Here is a 25,226-nt window from a genome sequence, read left to right on the forward strand (position 1 = left end):
AGCGACGTTGAACTTCCACGCTCAGAGCGTGGTCTACACGCGTTGAGGGTTTGGTTTGCGCGTGAGGGCCACGATCACCTCTCTGGCCGGTGGGATGGTGTTTTCGGGAAGGAATGCTGATTGGCTGCAACAGGGGTGGCCCAGTGTGCGACGCGTGTTTTAAACGCGTTGGTGTCAGGGTTGCTCTTCACTGCCGGCTTAGCGTTTTGTTGTCTGTCTGTTTTGTATATTCTTACTTTCTTTCACAGTTTACTATTGTAATGGGCTGAAAATTACTTGAGCATTTAGGTGACTTGAAAGCTAGACCAGGCTTTCTCATTTTTAGATGGGTGGTGCTTTATTGTTTAGAGAGGGCTATATTTTTATTCATGTAATTTTAGCTTGTTGTTTTGGTAACTGCTTTAAGTTAGGTTTGATCCTAACTTGGGGTTTAGAGATTCTTTATCTTTATTCCCTACCTTCAACCTTTGGGTTTGTGTTGTAGATGTTGGGACTGGGTTATTTGCCTTCGGACTCTTGTATTTGCCTTCGGGCTTTTATTGAATGAATGTCCCTGTTCAAAAAAAAAAAAAAATATATATATATATATATATAAGCCGGCTCAACATGATTATTTGTCGAGAGACCTGGTTGGTGGACAACTTTGTACTTTGTAGGGACATAGGTTGCACAACCCGTTGTTTACCTAATCTAATCTAGATTAGGAGTCTTGACATTGATTACCAACATATTTTTATTCCAATAATAATTCTTTTGTCATTATCCAACAGCCTCCAAAATTTTGGTTTTATTTTATTTGTATGTTTCCTTGTTTTGGAAATTAAAGCAATTTTTTATATATTATTTACTTACAAAAAAAATAAAAACAAAAAATTGAAGTAATTTTAAAAGTCCATCCCAAGTCATTTTTGTGTCTATTTAAAAAGAAACTTGATTCATATCAACTTTTCACACAATTAAAAATATAACTATCTTATGTAGCAGAAAATTATATAATAGTTGTGATTTAATTTTTATTTAAAGAGTCTATGATTCTCTGTCACATAGAATAATTATTCGTATTTTTAGTTATGTAAAAAGTTGGCAGGAAATTATATCTCATTTAAAAAATAATATAATTTTTAAAATTATAATTAAATTTGTGATTAATTACTATTAAATTTTGATTAATTAATAAATTTAAAATTCATTTTATTTTTAGACCGACACGTGTGACACATTATAGACTTTGGCGTTTTAGAACTTCTTACCCGCAATGGTGTTCACATGCATCGCCCCCGGTAGTCTGGTACTATAGTATCTCCACGCGCACAGAGAGAGAGAGAGAGAGAGCGCGTTCCAGCGTCCCGAATAATAGGAGAAGAAAAAAGAGAAGAAGAAGAAGAAGTCTCTTTCAGATTTCTTGTATGGCTGTGGCTGCTTTGCTGATCTCAGATTTCATAATCTCGTTCATGTGGGTATGGTCAGGGGTTCTGATTAAGATCTTTGTGAACAACGTTTTGGAGTTGGGCCATGAACCCAGTGGCGAGGTTATCAAGTGCGTTCTCTCCATCATCAACATGTTCTTTTTCGCGTTTTTGGGTAAGACTACCAAAGGTGGAGCCTACAATCCTCTCACGGTGTTGGCTGGTGCCATTTCTGGGGATTTCAGCCGCTTCCTCTTTGACGTTGGTGCTAGAATCCCAGCTCAGGTTACCTCTTTGGTGCTTTTTTATTTGGTTGTTAGAACCTATGTTTTTGTTGGTAAACGGCTTAATTTGATTGAAATGTGAATTGACTTTGTTTTATTTGGGTGTTGAAGCACTATCTGATTATCGACTGGATTTGTTTGATTGGAGCGCGAACTGGGCTTGCTTTATTTGCTTGTCTGGTTCGCGGTAAAGTGAAGGAAACAAGATTTTTGGATTTTTGTCATTTTATTTTCTCCCAATACTGGAATACTTGTCTTCAATCATGAGAAATAATTGTATAAAGCTTACTTGGGTGGATATCTGAAGTTTTTGTGCTCCAAAATAGAAATCTGATTGAAACTTTTTTTCTTTTTCAGAAATGAACTGGGGCATGATTTGGTGTGTTCTTTTTTTTTTTTTTAATTAATTTAATTTATCTTTTGTTTGGGAAGCTGAAACTTACCGAAAAGAAGGAATGCTGAAATCTTAGTTCAGCTTTTTATTGGGGCCTTCTGCTTAATTTGGCACTAAAAACATAATACTTTCTGCTTGTGTGTGTGTGTGTTAGCACGAAGATGCATACTTAGTTGTGTGTGTGTCTTTATTGTCTGTCTGTGTGTTAGCAGTTAGCACGAAGATGCATCTTAGTAAAGCCAAGGAAGGACACAAGTCTATAATTTGTTTTCTTTCATGTTTAGTAACTGAAATAATTTTAAAACAAAAGGAAACAACAATAATTGAGAAATTATCTTATAATACAAATAATAGAACCTATTCATATAAAAAAAAAAAAAAAAAAAATTAAAAATTAAAAAAAAAAAAAAAAAAAAAAAAAAAAAAAAAAACAAATAATAGAAGAACCTACCCATTTAACATGTCTGTGATAAGTTTTGAAGTTTTCGGGTTTTAGGGCTTAACTCCTTGTGGGTTATGTTGGGTTCTTTTGTGAGCTGTTCTAGGGTGCTCCTTTTGGGCTTTAGGGTTTTGTTGGGTGATTTATGTGGGTTGACTTTAGTTGTCCCTGTGTATACTCCCTATATACTTAGAGGTGCCTTACGTTTTTTCTAATAAAACTTTTCTTACTTATCAAAAAAATAGTTTTAACATAATAAAAAATGTACTAAAAAAGTTGTCACGTGGAGGAAAAAGAAAATGTTTCTTTTTAATCCTCTTTTTCACATGTTTGATCCATTTCTCATGCTATTGTTCTTACTGCACATGCATCATGAAGAAATGGGATCAGTGTGATTACGTACTTTTGATGAGCTAAAACATGAAAGACAGAAGTAGGATATAACCAGTCAATGCATCAAAGATTTTTCCTCTTTATATTTATTCTGGTGTTCTTCCACGGACCACGGGCATCCTTTTCCGCCAATCGGACTAGGGTGAAATGTCCTGCAATCTTGAGATTCAATTCATTTAAGGATACAGCCACAAGCTACTGCAGGGCTGGGGGAGAAAATACTGAGTTGGACAAAGAATGATTATTTCTCATGTCCTTCAATTAGGAATTTCAGAGAGAATATTGTTTGGAGTAGATAATTTAAGTTTGCCAAAACTATGTGCCTTGGAAATTATTTGCAATCATTCAGTAGTAGCTGGTTCCTTCTACCATGGAGGCAACTTGTTTTTCTTATATACACTGCTTTTGACCTTATATTTACTCGCCAGGTGATTGGATCGATTACTGGGGTTAGGCTCATTATTGAGACCTTCCCTGAAATAGGACTTGGGCCACGTTTAAATGTCGACATCAATCGAGGTGCACTGACCGAAGGTTTTCTGACATTTGCAATTGTTACTATCTCTCTTGGACTGGCCAGAAAAATTCCTGGTAGTTTCATCATGAAGACTTGGATCTCAAGTGTCTCCAAGTTAACTCTTCATATACTTGGCTCTGATCTGACTGGTGGTTGTATGAATCCAGCTTCTGTAAGCATCTAGTTTTTTTACTGATTTATGAATTTTTTTTTTTTTTTTTTTTCCTATCATTACTTTAGCTGCAGAAACTTAAATCATAGAAATTGATTAATGTAGGTGATGGGATGGGCTTATGCTCGCGGGGATCACATAACCAAGGAGCATATACTTGTGTACTGGCTTGCCCCAATAGAGGCGACTCTGCTGGCGGTATGGATATTTAAGTTGGTAGTCCGGCCAATAAAAGAGGAGAAAGCAAATGTGAAGAGTAAATCAGAATGATAAAGTTCCACTTGGTATTCAAGAGTAGGTTTATCCAATCTCTTAGCATTTGAGTAGGTGAAAATGGTTAGAGACTATCAGATCGAGTTGAAGGAACATACAGAATTTTGTACATCAATTCAATTTCCTTGGGCTCATCCATTTGTAATTTTATCATTCATTGCAGTTAGTAGATTCACCAATATGTTCCTGTTTCTCTCCTCCGCCTGTGTTCATGCAAAAATATAAATGTTTCTACTTGCACACATGCTTTCTGCGTACGTGTGAAACAAATGAGTATCTTGCAGTTAACGTGGAGCATAAATAAGAAGGCTTTGAGAATTAAGTATCATGAACTGCATATTGGGAGGTAAACCTTCTTTTACAAGGATTTAGTGACGGCAAAGTTAAGAACAGTCCCAAAATCCTAGAAAATGAGAGCTTGAGAATCTTTGGTGGCCAATGTTTACAACGATATGAGGTCTCTCTGGAAGGGAAGCAGGATCAGAAAGAATGTGCATTCTTATAGCATCTTCAGTATTTAGATGTGGCAAATCATCATGTAGTGAAATGGTGAAACTTTTTCTTGTTTTCTTTCTTTTTAGTATTGATGTAGGTGATGGATTTAAGGCAATTTAGTCATAATTTTGGTAGCAATGAACTAAAATGCGAAGTGAACAGTGGTGAGGGCTGATTTTTGGTGGGACCCAAAAAGAAGACCCACATTTGCTTCAGAATGAAAGAGGGCCCAATTCGAAATGAGGTTCTCACAGCGAATGTCAGCGGGCCAGTAAAAGAGGGGCTTATCTGGCCTACTTTCAATAAGCAAACCATTAAAAGATTGTTGTGTTGTTGCATGATCACAAGGCCACTGGACAAACGCAATCCCCATAGAGTAGCATTCACGAAAGCTTAAAGGATTGATGCTACACGGTCAGAAGGCCGTTCAACGGCCATGATTCTACCAAAAAATGCAAGCAGAGGCCTACGGCCTGATCAACGTGTAATTGCTAAGAGCCGGTAATGCAGGTAATTTCAGCACACTATTGTTGATAATCTATGGCTCATATTACATTGGGCCATTGACTAGTACATGGTTATATACCCCATATTATATTGGTCAATTGGCTAGTATATAGTCATGTACTCTTGATTATATTAGGCAATTGGCCTGTATGTGACCATATGCCTCAAAACACCTCTTGTTGGGTAGCCGATCAAAGTAGAATGGACAGCCAGAATAAGGCCATGAGTTCCAAATCAAGTTATCGAGTGATCGGCTACCCAAAACAAAACAAGTGAAACCATCGATCCCTCAAGATATAGGAGATTCAACAATCCAATCTGGACGTCCGAAATCGACAATGCAATTACAACCGCCATGCTAAGACAACAATTATGTCTATGATATCACCAAAGTAGGTGACATAAGGGGAACAATGAATCATAACTAAGCCTGGTACTAGCCGGGCTGATTAGACCTAGGAGGCCTAGCAGACCTCTTCTCACCATTCGAAAAAAGAAAAAAAGCCCAACATTAGTGGCTAATCAAGGTGGCTAGCTCCTAAGCCGAGAAGGCTCAATACCAACCCAACACAAAACTCGGTCAAATACCCATACATAAGGAATTGTTAGAAAGTAAGATGCTAAAGAAGGGACAAGGCAAATCCAAACCGCTCAGATCAAGCGTGCAAACTAAAGGTTGTAAAATGAAAGTCCCTTTAGCATTTTAGACAATCACATGATCACCTACCCCAATATACCAAGGACGCCTTGACAGGTGAAACCAATAGGACGACGCCCCCTCACACACGTGAACATCGAAAAAGGGAAAGCGTCGGCTCAACCGACGATGATCGAAATCAACTCTTACCAATGATGCAGCAACCATGAACCAAGCTAGCCCAGAAAGAACTCCTTCTCCAGGGGATGAACAACCCTCATACATCCCATATGCTAGCCAGTAGAGTGGCGCAGACGAGAGAGAGAGCGAGAGATCGAGAGTTTATGGAAAAAAAAAAAAAGATACAGACGAGCAAATTCTTTGGTGTCGGCGTCGTTGGGTGTTGAGTGTTGATAGGAAATCTCTATTCGGCATCGTTGTTCTCTTCTCTGATCAGCAAAGCTTGGAATAAAGAAGAAGAAGCAAGGAAGCCTGCATGGAGAGCTGTGAGAGGAGAGAGAATATTTTTATGATTATAATAAAGTTTGGCAATGGGTTACATACCGCAGCATTTCCAAGCTTTAATTAGGAAAAACTTAAGGAATTTGTTGTGGGTCACTTTTTGTGATTTTCTACATTTTTCTTAAATTTAGGTAATAGTATTAGTTATAGGAAACGGCTAGGAATGCTCTAATAAGTGTGTGGCCCATGCATGGCACTACATAAATGCATGAGCACAAATCCTAGGTTTCATTTTAAGGTTAAATACTTTACTGCCTCGTGTGGTTTGCGACCTTTTATGTTTTGCCCCCTAAATTTTACTTTTTATTAAAGGTAGTACTTGTAGTATAGGAAAAGACGAAAATGGTACCTTCGTCTATTTTTACATCTAAAACTAACGTCCAGCTATGTCATCCTACAGGTGTCAGCGTACATGCACGACACATGTCCCCGTAGCACACATCAACGCTGACGTAGCTACCATTTTTTTTTATTATTTTAATGATATCTTATATATATATATATATATATATGGGGTGGCTGTCACCCCCATTTTGGCCAAAGGGGTGGCTGAGCCTAGGGGTGAGCATAGGGCGGGGGAGAGGGGGGCAGATTTCCGCCATTTTTGCCCCCGCCCCGCGACCCTGCGGGTTTAAAAAATCCCTCCCGTGACCACAACTTTGTTCACTAAAGCCGCAGGGTCATGGGGGAGGGCGGGGCAGTTTCTGCTTTTGCGAGTTTTGCTGATTTTGGAGGGAGATCGATCTGAGTCAGAGAAACGGAGGAGATCTGAGTCGATCTAGGAGATTAGAAGTAAAGGAGAAGAAGGATACGGAGCGGTTTCGATCTCCATGGGGCGCCGAAAGAAGGACTAGTATGTTGAGAAGAATGAAGAAACAAAGAAAATGGAGACGAAAACCGTGAAGATTATGCTGACTTGCTGAGGAAGGATCCAGAAGTCCACGTGCCAGAAGATGATGGGTCCGTGGGTATCTCGAGACAAATAATGGCTTACAGTTGTGAGCCATTGCGTTGGTTCAAAACGCACAGTTTTTCACCTTTTTAAATACCCATGCGTTTTAATTCTTTTGAAATTGAACCAATGCATGTTTCCACTTTCTAGGCTTCCAGTTGTACTCCAACTTCACAAGTGACTGCCACAGTGCCATATATCCTTCTAGTTCTAGAGCCATCTAACTGCAAGCCATTCCTTTCCTTTCCTTTGCTTTCTCTTTTCAGTTCTTTGGGTGAAGAGAAGAGAATAACAAAGAAGAGATGCTGAACGAACTCAACATAGAGTGAAGAGAAGAGAAGAATGAAGAAGACTCTAGAGGCAATGCAGGGTTAAGGTCTTTTAATTTTTTTTTCGTTTTTTTTTTCTTCCTACGGGTAGGGGTGGGGTGGGGCGGGTCCCCGGAATTTTTTAAAGCCCCAACCCGTAACCCGCCCCGCCCCTCACGAGTATACCATATTTCAACCCGTACCCGTAAAAAAAACACTAAAACCCGTGTTTTTAGGGGCAGGGCGGGGCGGGGGGTGCAGGATGGGGCGGGTCCACGGGTTTTTGCTCACCCCTAGCTGAGCCACCCTCAAGGTACCATTTCTGATACTTATTCAAACCACAGAGGGCACATCATGAAATTTATAAAACCACAAGGGTATATTTTGGAAAAAAAAAATTTGTGTTTAAGTAACAAACATTTGCTCATTTTTTGGGTTATATCAATTGGCCACGCATATAATTTTATGTTTCCAATTGTTACACATGATTGATTGTGTTTTTTTTTTTCTTTTATGAAGGGTTCAATTCTTGTCAACATGTTATTTTGATACACGACAGACATATATGTTACTTTTGGTTCAAAACAGGCATACCAAATATGCCAAATATTATTTGTGAGTACCATTTGTGATATAATTACAAAACTAAAGTACCATTTCTGGTACTTATTAAAACTACATGGGGCACATCATGAAATGTATAAAACCACAGAAGTATATATTGGGAAAAAAAAAATTGTGATTTTTAATTTTAAGGTTTTTTTTTTATAAAAAAAAATAATAAAAAATAAAAATAAAAAAAAATCTAGAGCCACCCCTTTAGGCCACATGGGGGTAGCCGGCCACCCCCATTTTGGCCAAAGGGGTGGTCGAACCACCCCCGTGGCAAGTGAAAAAAAAAAAATAAATAAAAAATTAGGTTTTGGCAGTTGGGGGTGGCTCGGCCACCTCCAGACCGGGCCACCCCCAAGGGCCAAAACTTAATTTTTTTTTTTTTTTTTTTCACTTTGGCCATTAGGGGTGGCCGAACCACCCCTATGGACCATGGGGGTGGCCGAACCACCCCTATGGGCCACGGGGGTGGCCGAGCCACCCCAAGCCTAATGGGGGTGGCCGAGCCACCCCCAAGCCAAATGGGAGTGGTTTCGGCCATCCCCATGTGGCCCAAAGGGAGTGGCTGGGCCACCCCAGATTTTTTTTTTTTATATATATATATATATATAAGAAATCATTAAAAAAAAATGTTAGTCACGTCAGCGCTGAGGTATACCACGGGGACAGATGTCGCGCATGCACGCCAACACTGTAGAATAACATAGCTAGACGTTAGTTTTGGACAGGAAATTAGACGAAGATACAATTTCTGTTTTTTCCCATACCATAGGTACCAAATTCGGTAAAAAAGAAAACTGAGGGGGCAAAAAATAAAGGTCGTAAAGCACATGGGTGTATAGGCTATTTAACCCTTTATTTTATTATCCAAAACATGTTGCTATATTAAGATTATTTATTTTGGCAAAGTACCTATGAGGTCATAATGTCACTCGGGCATTATGAAAGTATATTTATAACGCCATATTGTCACTTGAGCATTATGAAGGTATATTTATATCATGATATTGTTACTCTGGCATTAAGATGACCAAAGTAGTATTTATTCGTATTTTTACATGGGTATTACTACGGCATAGATATAATTATTGTTATTTTTTATTTATTCAAGATATAGTTATTATTAAAATACACTAATGTTACTCAGGCATTATAACGACGCTATTGTAAAATTTCAAATTTCATTTGGTCATTACAACAAAGCTTTTATAATTTTTTTCAACGATAATTTGAATATAATAACTTTATATTAAGGCATTATTCTAAAACATTAAATATAACTCTATAAATTAAATTGATCATTATAACAACTTACTTTTAAATAAAGAACAGAAATTTCCTATAAATTGGTTTGTAGGAAATTTCATACAATTCATATATAAGAGTAGCATGTGTCCTTTAAACATGTGAGAATGACATATTTTTTTATTAATGCTATTAAAACAACATGTGTTTCTTACATGCCAATGGATACATGTCAATCTTATATGTGGATTGTATGAAATTTCCTACAAACTGGTTTGAAGGAAATTTCTGTCATTAAATAAATAGATTTTAAAGTGTAAAAGAGGGCACTTTAGAAGGGCTCACCAAGCTATTTTGTAAAATAGCGTATTCAAACCCCGAGAGCACTATTCCCTCGTACCTCCTTCTTTTCCCTTTTTTCTTTCCTCATTTCTCCCTCTTTTTCCTTTCATTTTCTCTCTATCTCCTCTCTTCTTCTCGGTAACAAGCTGCCTTGCTCTCAACTCTCTCAAATTCTCTCAAGAGAGAAATGAGAGAAACTTGTGATAATGAAGGGAGACTAGCTCCCTATGTAAGAGCCTCACAGTGGGTTATGTAAACCCACTGTGAATCTATAATAGATAACAAACTCACAAAAACATCATTACATCCCATTATGTATCCCAACGCTAGAGTAGATCCAAGCTGCATTTGTGAACAATGCAACGCTACCTGTAGCATTGCACTGCTCATACATCTTTCTTTTTTTTATTGTATATTTCAGGCTCGAAAATGACGAATAGGGTTGCTTCTTTTTCTTTTTCTTTTTTCCTTTTTTTCCTTTTCCCTCTACCTTTTCCTTTTCCCTCTACCTTTTCCTTTTCCTCTCTTCTCTCCCGCTTCTTTCTCTCGTCTATGTGTCTCTCTGTCTCTCAAGGTCTGCTCTTTCCCCCATCTTCTATCTCTCAAGGTCTTCTCTCTCTCTCTCTCTCTCTCTCTCTCTATGGTCTCTCTTCTCTGTTTTCATCCAGGACTCGTGAGGAAATCGTCAAAATCAGCTGAGTTTCATCAAAATCATGTTGGTCGCAGAGAGTGAACCTGGTTCGTGAACCTATTTCTTAGCTGCACAACCCATCCCCTTCCCCGCCCCTGCTTCCCGTCGCACCAGAGAGAGAGAGAGAGAGAGAGTGCCAAGAGTCTAAGAAGAAGAAGGAGAAGAAGGTGAAAGGAGTGGATGTCTTCATAAAGGCACATGGCCTAGAGAAACGACAAAGCTAGGTAAGACTCTTCATTTTTCTTCCCTTGTGAAATTTTTGTTATGATGGGTTGATACTCTTCTGTTAATTGATTTTGAATTTTAGTGGAATTTGGGTGTTGATTTCGTTGGATGTATATGCTGGTGGCCGAAATTTTAGAGGGGATTTTGATGTGCTCTTTGATATTTGGATTGAGTTTGCTTGTTCTGATAGTAACTTTGAGTGTGCTCTTGTGAATCATTGATGAGTTTTAGTGCTTGAGAACATATTAGCTTCAGTGAGTTCTTCACGGGTTAAGTTTGATGGGTAAATGATTTGTTGGGTTTCTGTGATTTGTTCAAATAATAGAGATATGTGTGTTTGTGGAAGTGTTTGTTTAATTTTTTGGTTCTTAATATTTCTAAATTAGGAGTAGGGCTGGCAATTTTGACACAACCCGACACGAACACGACATGAAATTAGCAGGTTTAGGTTTACCTTAAACGGGTTTGGGTCATAAACCAATCGACCCGTTTATGACATGTTTATTTCTACCTGGCTGGTCGTGTCGTGGGTCACCCATGGGTGACCCGCCAGACTCGATTTTTTTTTTTATTAAAAAAAAAGAAAAGAAAAAGGAAATGTGATTAGCCTAGGATGTAGAGAAGCATTAATGAACACAGTGCACTACTACACTGGGCTCAAGGAAATGAAAAAGGATTCAAACTCATTTATATGGAAAGTTGAAATGACAAGACAAGAGGAAAGCTAGAAAGGAGTTGTTATTCTTCACTCAATAGTCCATTCTGCTATAAGATCGCACAGCCAAGAAAATTTTTGATTTTTTCTTTGAACAGTGTGCAACGTGTGCCGCGTGGAAACGACCCTAGGTAGAGAAGAGAAAACACACACAAAAAAAACCCTAATTTCTTTTTTCCTTCAGTGCCACCCCCTATTCTTCTTCCTCCTGCTCAACGCTCTCTCTCTCTCTCTGCTCTCCGCTCACTGCCAACATCGCTGCCAGCGTCGCTCTGTCGTCATCGGACGAAGGAGAGCGCTCGAGACGAGCGGCGTCCTTGGCCCACTAAATCAACTTCTCCACTTCATCTTCTTCATCCTCAGCAGCATCATCATCATCATCGGAGGATGATAACTTGGGATCCACAAGAATTCCGTGAGAGCCCTTGAGAGCAACAAATCTGGCAGAGAGCACATCTTCATCCACACTAGACGTGGTTGATTTTTGAGATTTTTGCGGTGGAGATAGAGAATTAGAAGACGGATTAGGGAGGACAGAGGGTTGTGATTTGAGGGCTTGGAAACGACCCATTATGGGTTTCACGGGTCGTGTCGGGTGACCCGTGAAAATTGCCTTGTCGTGTCGTGCCTGGAGCTCCGACCCATTAATATAAACGGGTCGTGTTTGGGTCTAACTTAAACGGGTTGTGGGTCGTAAACGGGTCGACCTGCAAACCCGTTTTGCCAACCCTAATTAGGAGGTTGTCCAATTTTCGTTGCTTTGTTCCAAAATTTTCCTCTGTTCATGGTTATCGCAAACCGTCTTAAGATCTACAATGGACTGCTCAACGTGTTAATTCTCAACTTTCATAAATCCAAGATCCCATCATGTAATTGATTGAGATTCTCCAAATAAGAGGTATTTCCTACTCTTAGCTTACTCCTACTAAATTTGAATTCCTTTCAATCCGGCATTTCATTTCTGAAATCATCCTCACATTAGCTCCTTGTTATTGAAAGAAAATTTAGCAAAATATAATTAAGGTTCTCTATGTTTATATAAAAGAAGTACACACTTTTCAACCACAATTTTTATTTCCTTCTCCTTTTCTTTTGAATTGAGTTTTTTTTTTTTTTTTTTTTGAGATTATTATGTGTCGTTTTCTGCTTATAATTGTCTTATTAATTAGTGATAAAACTCTGTTTGTAAGAGGTATAATAGTGTTAGGGATATAATTGTACTAGTGGGCTTTTGTTAGTTAGTTAGAAGATATTTGTTATTTAAGTCCAAGGGGAGTGTAGAGATGGGATCGAATTTGCTAAGTGTTTCAGAAACTATAGTTCTTGGAGCTTGGGGTTGAGCTCAAATCACCCTTCTTGGAGCTTTATCTGGGCTTGAACCAGATACAATCAATTCAGCATCTCATATTTTCTCATTATATTCCATTCTTTTTCCATTTTTACTCTACAATTCATTATCATTTCCATTACTTTTTTTTTTTTTTTAAGAAAAGACGAGATCACATGTCCAATAGTGATCCCGACCCAAATTTATTAGATAAAAGCCTCACTTTTGGCGGAGGAATACCATGATAACATCCAAAAATCACAGGATTTACAAAGAAACCATCCCATAAAAGACATAACACAACTTACTTTATTCTAAAGCAAGGTAAACCACATTTATCTACCCGTAAAATCCCTTTGAGTTCCTTAGAAATATTATTCGAATTATAATCATGCATAATCCCCGCACTACCACGTTTACTGAGCCAGTCCGCAGCTTGGTTACCCTCTCTAAACACATGGTTAAACCAAGTATTCAGGCCACTGAGGAGCAAAACTATTTCCTCCCAAAAATCCTCCAAGTACCAAACCCAACAACTACCTTTCTTGAACTAAGTCATAATCAGAGATGAGTCAAGTTCAACAACAATATTACGTAAACCCATCGCCTTACATTTTCGCAAACCAATTAGAACCCCCAATAATTCTGCTTTATTATTAGAACCAATACCAATATACTCTGAAAAAGCAACAATTAGATTACCTTTATGGTCTCTAATCAATCCCCCCGCACCTGAAATCCCCGGATTCACCAAATTACTACCATCCGTATTTAATTTGAACCAACCCAGCTCTGGCTTCTCCCAAGAAACTGCAATGAAATTACTTTTCGAAAGAGAAACAGCCAGCAAATTTAAATCTTTAAGAATTGCTTGATCACGATGATGCAAATTACCGGTATCCCTGAGCCTCAAGCCAACCCAATGAATCCAGTATTTAACCTTCCGCCACAAAACATTAAAGCAATCCTTTTGTCCCTCCATTCGAGCCGAACATCTCCATATCCATAAATTCCAAATAATGATACAGGGAATCAACCCAATCAAATTACCAACCTTTGTGGATTTTTTGGATCTACGAAACCAAGTTTCAACAGTAATCAACCAAGACCGAATAGCCACATAAGGAATACCCAGGAAACTAGAGCACATTTGCCAAAGCGTAGCCGCAATCTTGCCATTGTAAAGCACATGATCCAGGTCGTCAAAGTCGCCCTGCGGATAGCATTCACATTTTGAGGCTAAAGAGATACCAATACACCTTATCCGGTCGTCTACACTCAAGCTATTAGTCATCGCCTTCCACACAACAACTGAAATTTTTTTTGGTAAAGCAAAGTGCCAAATCCAGTTTGTCCATTGGTGCTTTGGAACCGAAATATGAAGCCAGTCCCAAACACTTTTTGTTGAAAATCTCCCATCCCTACTACCAAGCCATATTAACCGATTCATTCCTGGTTTAGTTCCATCAATCTGAGAGAAAATATTATCAGCAATCTCTTGACCCACTAGCTGAACAACCAAGTCCACATCCCAACTATTTTCCACCATGCAATCTTTTATTTTTAATAAAGGCGAATCAGATATCTGAACCTTCTGACATATAGGACCCAACTCCATCCACTTATCCCGCCAAAATGATAGGTTCCCATCTTTGACATGCCAAACGGACTTGTCAATAACCAGGGGAATGGAATTAATAAGCATTTTTCAAAATCTAGAGCCTTTAGAGGAGTCGACAAGGGAAATATGTTGATTCTTCACGTATTTAGCTTTAAAGAAACACGACCATACGGTATCCTCCTAGAGGAATTTCCAGGCAAATTTGGATTGAAGGGAGCTGTAGACATCCATAATATTTCTGATCCCCACGCTGCCTTCATCCACGGGCCTGTAAACCGATTCCCAACACACCCATTTCCTCTTTGGCCTTCCTTCAGACGAACCCCAGAAAAACGTACTAAAAAGTCTGTTAATCTTCCCAAATATTTGCTTGGGAACTGGTAAGACTGATAATAAATGCACTGGCAAACTTGAAAGAACGTGCTTAATCAGAAGTAATCTGGCACCAGCAGAAAGATATCTCATCTTCCAACCCTCAATTTTTTTAGAAATTTTAACCAACAAATCATCAAAATACCAAGATTTAACCCTACCAGGGAAAATGGGAACCCCCAAATATCGCGTTGGGAAATTTCCCATCGAAAAACCAGAAACACGAATCAGCTCCTGACGCCTAGAATCTAGAATACGGTTAGAAAAAAAAAAAATAGATGATTTCGAGGCGTTGACCACTTGACCAGACCACTGGGCATAGGTATCAAGAACTTCTAAAATGCTCCTCACATCTTTCTTTCTACCAGTCGAAAAAATAACCATATCATCCGCATAAAGCAAATGGGATATTAAAGGGCCCTTTCTAGGCTGTAAATAGTATCCAATAGTCCCATCTTGAACTTTCTTCCGCAACAATCTAGAAAACACCTCCTCCACCAAAATAAATAAATAAGGGGATAAAGGATCCCCCTGGCGAAGACCCCTACCAGCCTTAAAAAAACCTTTAGAAGTGTCATTCATCACCACAGAGAACCAAGAAGAAGAAACACAGTTAGAGATCAACTTACAAAACCCCAAGGAAAACCCAAACGCATTCAGCACTTGCAGTAAAAATTCCCAGTCTACCATATCATAAGCCTTGGCCATATCAATTTTCATCATAATGTTACCCCCCTTGAATTGGTTTATTTATGTCTTGAACCAATTCCTGTGTAAGACTTATATTCTCAAAAATACTTCTGCAAGGCAAAAAGGCTCCTTGCTCTTCAGAAACCAAACGACACAAAATAGCAGATAATCTATTCACAATCAGTTTTGAACATATTTTATACACAACCGAGCAAAGGCTAATAGGCCTAAATTTATCAAAGGAACATGGGTCCGCCACTTTCGGAATTAAAACAAGAAAGGAAGCGGTGTAATACCTCGGAAACGCCGTACCTGCAAAAAAGTCCCTGACTGCCTCGACCAAGTCTGTCTGAATAAAATCCCAACAATGTTGGAAAAAACCAGAAGTAAAACCATCCTGGCTAGGGCTGCTATTAATCGGTATATCAAACAAGGCATCTTTAATTTCCTGCTTCGTTGCACTCCGACATAAGTTCAAATTTTCAGCTTCCCTCACCTCTTCTTGTATAATATCAGATAAACTAAGTACTAACGCCGAAGCCCTGCGACCCAAAAAATCAGCAAAATGAACTACCGCTTCATTATGAATCTCTTCCGGCGTAGACTTCATTCTACCATCTGGAAGATTCATCGAATTAATAATATTCCTCTTATTAGTCTGCAAAGTTGCAAAGAAAGAAGCATTAACCTCCCCATGCCCTATCCACGTATTTTTAATTTTTTGAGCAATTCTGGTTTCCTCTCGTTTCATCCAAGTGTTTAATTCCGCTTGAGCCTCAAGCATATCCGCTTCCACTTCTTGTGAATAAGACTCTTGCAATTGAGTTTCCTTTTGCTCAACTTTTTCCTCCAGTCGTTTTAAGTGCATCGTAGTCCAACCGAAAACCTCACGATTCCATCTTCTAAGAGCATTTTTAACTTTTTTCAACTTATAAGCAAGTTTCCACAAACCAGCTCCATCCACCTCCTCATTCCATAGATTATGAACAAACTCCCCAAAACCTTCATGCAACGTCCACATCTGTTGGAATCTAAAAATGCTAGGACCATACCTCTTATCCGAACTCTCCAACCGAAGAGACATAGGCGCATGATCTGACGATTTTCGAGGTAAATATTTCAATGATACCGTCGACCATCTATCCAAAAGCCTTGTATTACACAAAGCCCTATCCAAACGAGCCCAACTACGAGTCAAACCTCCACGCCCATTTCACCAAGACAGTTTATTTCCTGAAAAAGGCACTTCGATCAACCCACCATTTTGAATAAAAAAGGAAAAATCTTCCATTGCCCTTGGCAGACGTGGACATCCTCCTCTTCTCTCCCCATCATGACGAATAGTATTAAAATCGCCAATAATCATCCAAGGCATTTGTAAAACTCCAAAAGACAGAAGACTATCCCAGAGCTGCCTTCTCTCCATGTAATTACATTTAGCATAGACAGCAGAAATGAGCAAAGAAGAGTTAATTAGAAAAGTAACATGCTGATTCGACTCCTGAAGAATATTAACTTGAACCTCATCTTTCCAGAATATCCACAATTTACCACCCGAATCACCATTCGAATAAGACACATCAAAATTCAACATTCCTTGCCAACGTGCAAGTTTACAATCTTGATGAAAAGGCTCCGCAATAATTAAAATCTTCGACTTTAAAACTTTTAGCATATCACGTAATCTAGTCTTCGAGGAATCGAGACCTCGACAATTCCAAAACAGTAGGTTGTCTAACATTGATCAATCCGTTCAGGCCTGCTAGGAGCCTGTGAGGAATTGCGTAGCTTCATACTAGATCTTAGCTTTGGTTTCAAAATTTCAGTATCCAAAACACCATCTTTTTCTTTCACAAAATGCGGTAACACACATATTCCCTCTGAATCCGAAACAGACCCTGAACTCCTCATCACAGGTTTGACTGCTTTTTCGACTCTCCTCCACCCAAGATTTTCCTTGGCCAACTCCTCAACATTATCATCTAGATTCTCCAATATAACACCATCCAGAGAGCCATTTATAGATATAGGATCATACTCCTTTTCATCATTCAGCAGGCCAGCCCCTCCAGAATTGCCAGAATCCCCACCAATCTCCACAGATTTCATCGTACAATCCATGTTAATATTAACCTCCAAAGCAGCTCCCTCTATGATCAATTCAGCACACCTCATCTCAGTTAAGCTTTTATCATTTTTTGCCATTGACTCCCATTGATCCTTGGACAGCCCTTCTTCACTTCTAGTCAGCCATTCCTCCCCTCCATACGTTCCAGTTTTTTCACTCTCCGTGACAGCAACTTCCTTATTCACCCCAGAATGTTTTGCCTCAAAATTATTTTCCTTGACAGCCAAATCATCTCCCACAGGTTCCCCCGAAACAGAGGGTCTATTTCCCCCCAAGACGACCACCTTCTCTGTTTCTTTGGGTTTCTGCGGTTTCCATACAAGACCCGATTCCTTCTTTTTCCCTATGTCCTTCACCAACAGCTTGCAAGTACCAATATTATTCCCTTGTGTATTACATTTGGTGCAGAAGGCCGGAAGGGTTTCATAGTTAATTTCCTGACGCACACTGGAAGGCTGTCGAGGCATCCCAATCCACACATGTTGCACTGGTGGTTGGGAAATATCCATTAGAACACAGACCCTAGCCCCATCAGTGCGTCGCACATTTTGTAGCATTGTCTCTCCGAAGGAGAATTCCAACCGGAGCTGTAATATTCCGCAGGTATGATTCTTGATAGAAATTCGGAGCAAGCCTCGGCAAATTAATCCAAACTGGTGCCATCACAGGTTCCACCTCTTTTGAGAAGTCCACCGTCCACTGAAAATTGCGGTAATTGACCCCATCAATCTCGCTGCTTTCACGGGACATAGACTTGATAAAGTCTACCTCCAAAGCAAATTGAACGAATACGTTTCTGGGCTTCCGCATCGCTGAGACTACCGGCTGAGAGACTAGGCCTCAACGCCCATTAATGAACGCACGGATCCGATCAAGAGAGGGTCGTTGCTTCAGAAACTTCATCACCATAGCAAACCGAAACGGGGCCGCTGATCTCTCAATTTCGTCCCTGGAAAACCGTACGCAAACCTCCCCATCCACAACCTGGTGAGATCGAAACAGAATCACAACCTCAGGGATGGGCTAAGGCGGTACCGACACCAACTCCGCAAAAGACCGAGTCCTCCCCGCCACCGTCGGAGGGCCCTTAGAGCCCCCGGCGGCTGCCATCGTGCCCTTGAGAACCCTAGCGCAAGACAAATTCTATTTTAGTAAAGTTTCAAGCTCAGCATCATCTAGAGCACTGAGTCATTAAGGTACATACCACTTATCATTATCATTTCCATTACAATTCTACATCAGAAAAGATAAAAGAAGCTAGTTCATTATATTGTTATTCTCATACATTTGATTTTATTTTTTTTCAATGCTTTCTCCCATTTAGTATTTATGCTTTCTTAGGATGGAGAAATATTTGCCCTTGAGATTGTCTCATGCTAGAACATTGTGAACTGATTTGAAGTAAACCTAAAGACTTACTTTTGTCATTTCTAACTTGCATAGTTTTTGTAGAGACACATTGCTAACAACATTGTTGTAAAACATTTGCAGGGCACCCTTACATATACTCCACGCCTGGTTTTCGTTGACTTCCCAAGTACTTAATTTGTCTACTATGTTACGAGAGTACTTACTCTAGTTTCCCTTTTGCCTTAAGCAATGAGATCTATCTAGTAATATAACCATGTCTATTTACATTATCTCTGTATGTGGGAGTAGCATTTGAGGTGACAAGGATTCTTTTCATTTTCTGGATAAGTGACCACATATCTTGCTTGTCGTCCACCTTTTTCGGTCATCTCTTTTATTTATTTCGGCATTTCATTTCTGAAATCATCCTCAAATTAGCTCACTAAAAGTTAATTGATTAGTTCATATGTTATTTCGTCCCTTGATTTATGCAAGCTCCATTGAAGTTTAGGTGCATTCGATTGAGCTGTGGATTTCCTGCAACAATGGGGCAAGAGCTAGAAATATGTTATTGCAAGAAAAGCATGCTTCTTTTTATTTATTTATTCATCTACTCAAGAAACTTATACTTGGAGTGCTTTTATCCATTGTCATTTCATTACATCACTTGTAATGTTTGATTGCCCTTTCATTGCCTTGTGTTGTATTTTTTAAGGATGGATTTGAATGATGATATATTCTTCACCCCTCTCATACATAAGGAAGATTATGGTTACAATGCATATATGCCGGCTTCTTTTCACGAGAACATTGATTCCCAAAACACTCAACTCCAACCTCAAACTGAATTCACTACTAAAAAAATTCTGCAAAAAGAAAACTTTAGTGTAGAAGAAGACAAGATACTAGTATCGGCTTGGATCACTACTAGTATGGATGCAATTCATGGTATTGACCAAAAAGCCTCAAAATTTTGGATGAGAGTTCATGCGGAGTATGATGAACATAAGAAGCCTACCTTTTGTGAATGTTCTGTGAACTTTTTAACGAATCGGTGGTCAACAATCCAAGTTGCCACCAACAAGTTTTGTGGATGTATAGCTCAAATCAAAGCAAGGCATCCAAGTGGAGTTACTGAACAAGACAAGGTACGAATGGATTGTTATACCTTAAAGTCAATGAGCCAATGATTAATTAGTATGAATATTTTAATTATTGAATCTTTGTTAATTTTTTAGATTGAGGAAGCGAAGGTAATGTATCACAACATTCACAATGGCTCATTTAATTTTGAACATTGTTGGAATACATTGAGATTTCATCCAAAATGGAAACGAACTTTGTCCGAAGGAGTTAAAAAAAAAAAAATCACTTGTACAAGAACCTTCTTGTACTTCAAATTGATACATTTAGGGGACGACAATGAGTCTCCATCAGTGGTTGTAAACTTGGAGAGGCCAATTGGCAACAAGGCCCAAAAAGAGAGAGAAAACACGAAGGAGGCAAGACCATATGTCTGCAAATCTTGCGGAGGTAGTTAATGATATCAAGGAAGAAAAAAAGAAATCTCATGATCACTGAATTGAAGAATGACAAGAGTATATTCGTCTTACAAAATAAAAGCTTGCGTTTGAGCAATCGAGAGAGGAAATGGAAAAAGAGGCTAATCTTATTAGTAAAAAAAGGTTTGAGATGAAGCAATCTAGAGAGGTAAGGGAACAAGAGGCTAATCTTCTTCGTAAAAAAAAAAAGCTTGAGATGGAGCAATCGAGAGAGGACAAGGAAATTATGACTATGGATACAAGCAGCATGTCTCTAATGAAAAAAGCATATTTTTGTTCACGTCAAATGGAAATCATTGAAAAACGTATGGTCATTCCCATTTGAGATTGATTAAATGTTTTTACATGTGTTTGATGTATTTTTTGGGTTGTATTTTGTTGAAAGTCTATTTTGTGGACTAAATAATTAGTTTGTGAACATGGTCCAATAGTTTGTTTGGTTAGTTAGTGAAAGATGTATTTTGTGGGGCTTTCTTTTGTCCCCATTTGCAGCTTGACATGGTACTTTCTCTCATAGGGATTGTTGTAAACCATGAGAGAAAGATAAATGATCAAAATCTTGTTTCTAATGGTTACCCCAGTATCAGCTTCAAGAAGTTAAATCAAAGTTAATGTAATTGTTATGCCAATAATCTCTTCTACTTATTTTTTGAGTGTTCTTATGATAAACTAAATTGCATTATTGTGATGCCAATAATGTGATCCTCATGTGGTGGACATAGCCAAAACCCTGTTTGGCTTCTTCTTTGTGGGTCTTTTCCTTTTTTCCTATATGAACATCAAACTATGTAAATATCACTTAACAAATGTGGTTAAATTTTCTTAGTTTTGCACCACAAAAGTGATAGTGTTCTGACTTTTGAGGCATTTGTTAAAAGATTGACAAAGGGGCAATGACTACTAGATACAGATAAGAGGCACCAACTTCATTAATTTTAGCAAGTGGAAAATAGTGGCAAAAGAAAAATTATGGTCCCATTGCCATTATTGTTCATTGGCTCATATCCAAAATTTCTACGTTATCCCAAGAATCAACGATAATGATAACATAAAGTTGGGTCGTACTATAAAGAGATCCTGTGTGAAAATTCAACTGTGTTCAATCAATTCCACACTAAAAACATAATGCGATAATATGAAATTTAAAATTACGATTGGCTATGTATTTGCCATAAATGCTCAATGAGGTCTGATTGCAGTTGAGAATGAGTCACTCTGTCTCTAATGCGATGATGACGTTCAATGAAGTCCTTAAGTTGTTGATTCACAGTGTGCGGCACTCGTTTGTAGAGACTTTCATCGGGTTGATCGTAAACAAAATCATTTGCTCCAAGGTATAGATGTCACTCATCTTCAACAATCATGTTATGCAATATTATGCACGTTATCATGATGGTTTTAAGCATTTCATGATCGAAAGAACGCACAGCTCCTCGCACAATTGCAAATCCTGCTTGAAGCACCTCAAATGCACGTTCTACATCTTTCCTTACTGACTCTTGAGTTTTTGCAAAATGTTCTCTCTTATTTCCTTGCGGAGCATGAATTGTTTCTACAAATGTTGACCATGAATGATATATACTATCAGCGAGATAATATCCCATTGTGTAGTCATTATCGTTGATTGAGTAGTTCACCGAAGGAGCAAGCCCTCCAGCGAGCTCGATAAATAAAGAAGAATGTTCTAGCACGTTGATATCATTATGAGACCCTGGCAACCAAAAAAATACGTGTCATATCCAAAGATCATATGATGTCATAGCTTCCAAAATGATTATTGGTTCATAAATATGACTAGAAAACATATATGCCTAGGGTTTTGGACAATTCTTCCATTTTCAATGCATGCAATCGATGCTCCCCAACATACCTGAAATCCTCATCTTGTATTCACCTCTAGTAGTCTAGTAATGTCATTGTTGTTTGGTGACCTCAAGTACTTGTCAAAATAAATTGAAATAACTGATTTACCAAAATATTGCAAACACCGTGTTGCAGTGTTTTCTGCAATTCTCAAATATTCATCCATAAAATCACCTGATACTCCATAAGCGAGCATCCTAAGTGCGGCAATCATCTTTTGAAGGGAAGAATGTCCGAGCTTTTTATCAGCATCTCTTCTTTGGACGAAATATGGTTCATGAGCTACTATTGCAATTTGAATATGATTAAATAGAGAACGTTACATTTGAAACCTCCTTCAAAATTTATTAAGAGGATAGACTGGCGATTCTGCAAAATAGCCTAAGAAAAGGCGTTGGTGCCCTTCCAAAGAATTCCGCTGGATGAACCTACGGCGTTGAACAAAACCAAGGCACGATGTTGAGCATCTTTCATTACGTAATCGTTCTTCTTCAACAAAAAAAGCTAAAATAATATCCAACTCGTCATCAGAGGATGAAGAGTCAAAAATTGTAAAAGAATGATCCATAAAGAGTGTAGAAAATAAAAAGCTTAAAGTGTTTTTTATGTGTGAATGTTGTAGCCAATCTTTGAGCACTTTGAAGAAGTGCGTCGTTACAAAGAGAAGGAGAATAAGTGCACTTTGAGACTAACGCATGCCATGAAGAAGTAACTTACTTGAAATAGAGGTTGAAAAACATAATAAATGTTGTTGAAATACAATAAAATAGTAGAGAGCCGTTGAAATGTTGTTGCAAAGAAGTAAATAGCATGCAACAAATGTGTTGTTGGTCATTAACCCATGTTATTTATGAAATAGAGGTTGAAAAATATAATAAATGTTGTTGAAATACAATAAATGTATAGAGAGACGTTGAAATGTTGTTGCAAAGAAGTACATAGCATGCAACAAATGTGTTGCTGGTCATTAACGCATGCAATAAATAACATGTATGCAACAAATGTTGCTGGTCATAACGCATGCAATAAATACTCTTGGAAGCAAATTTTTGGTAGCAAACCAAATTTTTAAAAAATAGTCATTGCCAGCCAAAAATTAATTGGGTCCACTACCTTTCATCCAAAATTTAAGCCAGCCATTTAAATGGTCATTGAATAATTTTATAAACATAAAAAAAAAAAATTAAAAAAAAAAAAAAAAAAAATTAAAAAAAAAAAAAAAAGGTATGAAAGGTTGGTTAGGAGTTAGTTGGTAGAGTAAAATGACAAAAAGTAGGAAATAGAGAGAAATAATAAAATAAGAATATAGAGTTAAGAATAGATAATCAAATGGAGTGTGCCTTTTAAAACCCATTAGCTAAACTAGATAAAGTGAGTTTTGGTTAGTTATTTTAGATTGAAATATACACAATCCATTGTGAATGCGCTAACATCCAAGAAGGCAATTACATAAGTCACCATAGTTGAATTAAGTAAATAAGACAAGTGGAACTAATAGACCAAACACAAAAACTTAGAAAGTGAGAAAAAGCTTAAAATTTAGGAAAAATGCCTAATACCAAAGTTGGCGTTCAAATGGAATGTTCCAAAGGTAATGCAGAACATCTTGTTCACTAGGGCGTTTAGACGAGACAACGAATGGTGAATGATCAAATGACATAGAACATCTTGTTCGCTACGGCGTGGGTGTAGGACAAAACGTCCAGTTAGTTACGAGCGTCCGAACGAGACCTTCTGATGGGATAAAAAGAGAAATTTACTAGCTAATCCTGAGAAAATCACTATTTTTTGTACTAGTATCTCTCGGAGAGTAACATACCATATTGATGAATATCTGTGGATTAAGGAGGGTAAGTTTTCAGTTTGCTACCTTAGTGTTCCTTTAATCTCAACTAGATTGAATGCTGAAAATTGCTTTTCTTTGTTTGAGAAAATTACTAGTTAGATGACTCTTGGTTATCCAATAATCTCTCTTTTGTAAGGAGACTCCAACTTATCTCTTTAGTGTTATACAACATCCAAGTTTACTAGACAAGCATTTCTATTTTACCTAAGAAAATCTTTAGAGCTATTAAACAAAAACTCAATAGCTTCTTATGGAATGGTAAGGGTGAAGCTGCAAGTCAAAGTGTTTTGGAATATGCTATGTGCTCCTAAACAAGAAGGGGGTTTAGGGATAAAAAAGTTAGTTGAGGAACCGTTGTCATGAAGAGGCACATATGGAGCTTGTTTGTCAAATCGGGCTCTCTTTGGGCAGCTTATGTGACAACCTGGACCTTATAACCTCATTAAGGTAGGCCAAATCACTACAATAACCTATACATATCTAAAAACATCTCATCACATGAGCATATCATATTAGAAATCATACTATTGCAGCGGAAACAATAACATAATAAAAACTTACATAACACGCAGAGTTGACAAAAACATCTATATCATTAAAGCTTTCATATTGTATCTATTACATTACAAAAGAATGACTATAAAAGTGTCACGTGTGACATAGTCATATACATCACAATTGTTATATATGAAACAAAAATGATGTACAAAAAAAAAAAAAAAAAAAGGCTAAAAAGCCTAAACCAAAATGCTCACGGCATCACATGGTCTCAATCATAGTAGCCCAAGTATAAGAAAACCAAGTCCTCATCAACACTATCATCACCTACAATGCACGATTGTGGGGTTACCACATTTGCACCGCGGATATGTGAGTCCATAGTCTGAGTAAATATAAAAATTACTAAGCTCAATCATTGAGCCGACTTTTCATTTTCTACCTTGAATTTAGAATAACAACTACACTAAATTTCACAATTCCTTTAAAACATTAAAATATTAAACCATCAAAACATTAAAAATGTAGCGTTATCCTCAATATGTAATATACTTGCATATCATTGACAACAAGCGTGAGATGGATCCCCAACGAAGCCTAGCAATGCCACTGCATTTTTCTCATTGCAACAACTCTATTAATTTCAACTCACAACTTAACATATTTGAGTATCTCAAGTATAATCTTCTCATTAAAACCTATAAAAACCTAAGGTTTACATTTACTATCCACAAGTTAATAAGCTAACTCAAAGAGAAGCTATAGCATTAGACACTCAAAAACTCCAAATTATAACACTTAGAGAAACTTAAGGTTTGGGTCGGTTTGGGTCCACGAAAC

General features: G+C 38.0%; 2 protein-coding genes across 2 annotated transcripts; one reads left to right on the top strand and one right to left on the bottom strand.

Moving 5' to 3' along the window:
• The first annotated feature begins 1,245 nt into the window (after nt 1-1,245).
• LOC133874292 (probable aquaporin SIP2-1) lies at nt 1,246-4,071 on the top strand. Its single transcript, XM_062312178.1, has 3 exons — nt 1,246-1,691; nt 3,345-3,605; nt 3,711-4,071. Exons 1-3 carry the CDS (start codon nt 1,407-1,409, stop codon nt 3,873-3,875), a joined length of 711 nt encoding a protein of 236 aa, XP_062168162.1. The 5' UTR covers nt 1,246-1,406; the 3' UTR covers nt 3,876-4,071.
• Nucleotides 4,072-21,522: 17,451 nt separating this feature from the next.
• LOC133873263 (uncharacterized) lies at nt 21,523-22,516 on the bottom strand. The gene is made up of 3 exons (XM_062310989.1): nt 22,471-22,516; nt 22,151-22,327; nt 21,523-21,890 (listed from the first exon to the last, which is right to left on the bottom strand). The coding sequence occupies exons 1-3, from the start codon at nt 22,514-22,516 to the stop codon at nt 21,523-21,525; spliced, it is 591 nt and encodes a 196-aa protein (XP_062166973.1).
• Between the last annotated feature and the right edge of the window lie 2,710 nt (nt 22,517-25,226).

The sequence above is a fragment of the Alnus glutinosa genome, chromosome 7 (genome assembly GCF_958979055.1).
Source record: "Alnus glutinosa chromosome 7, dhAlnGlut1.1, whole genome shotgun sequence".
Taxonomy (NCBI): domain Eukaryota; kingdom Viridiplantae; phylum Streptophyta; class Magnoliopsida; order Fagales; family Betulaceae; genus Alnus; species Alnus glutinosa.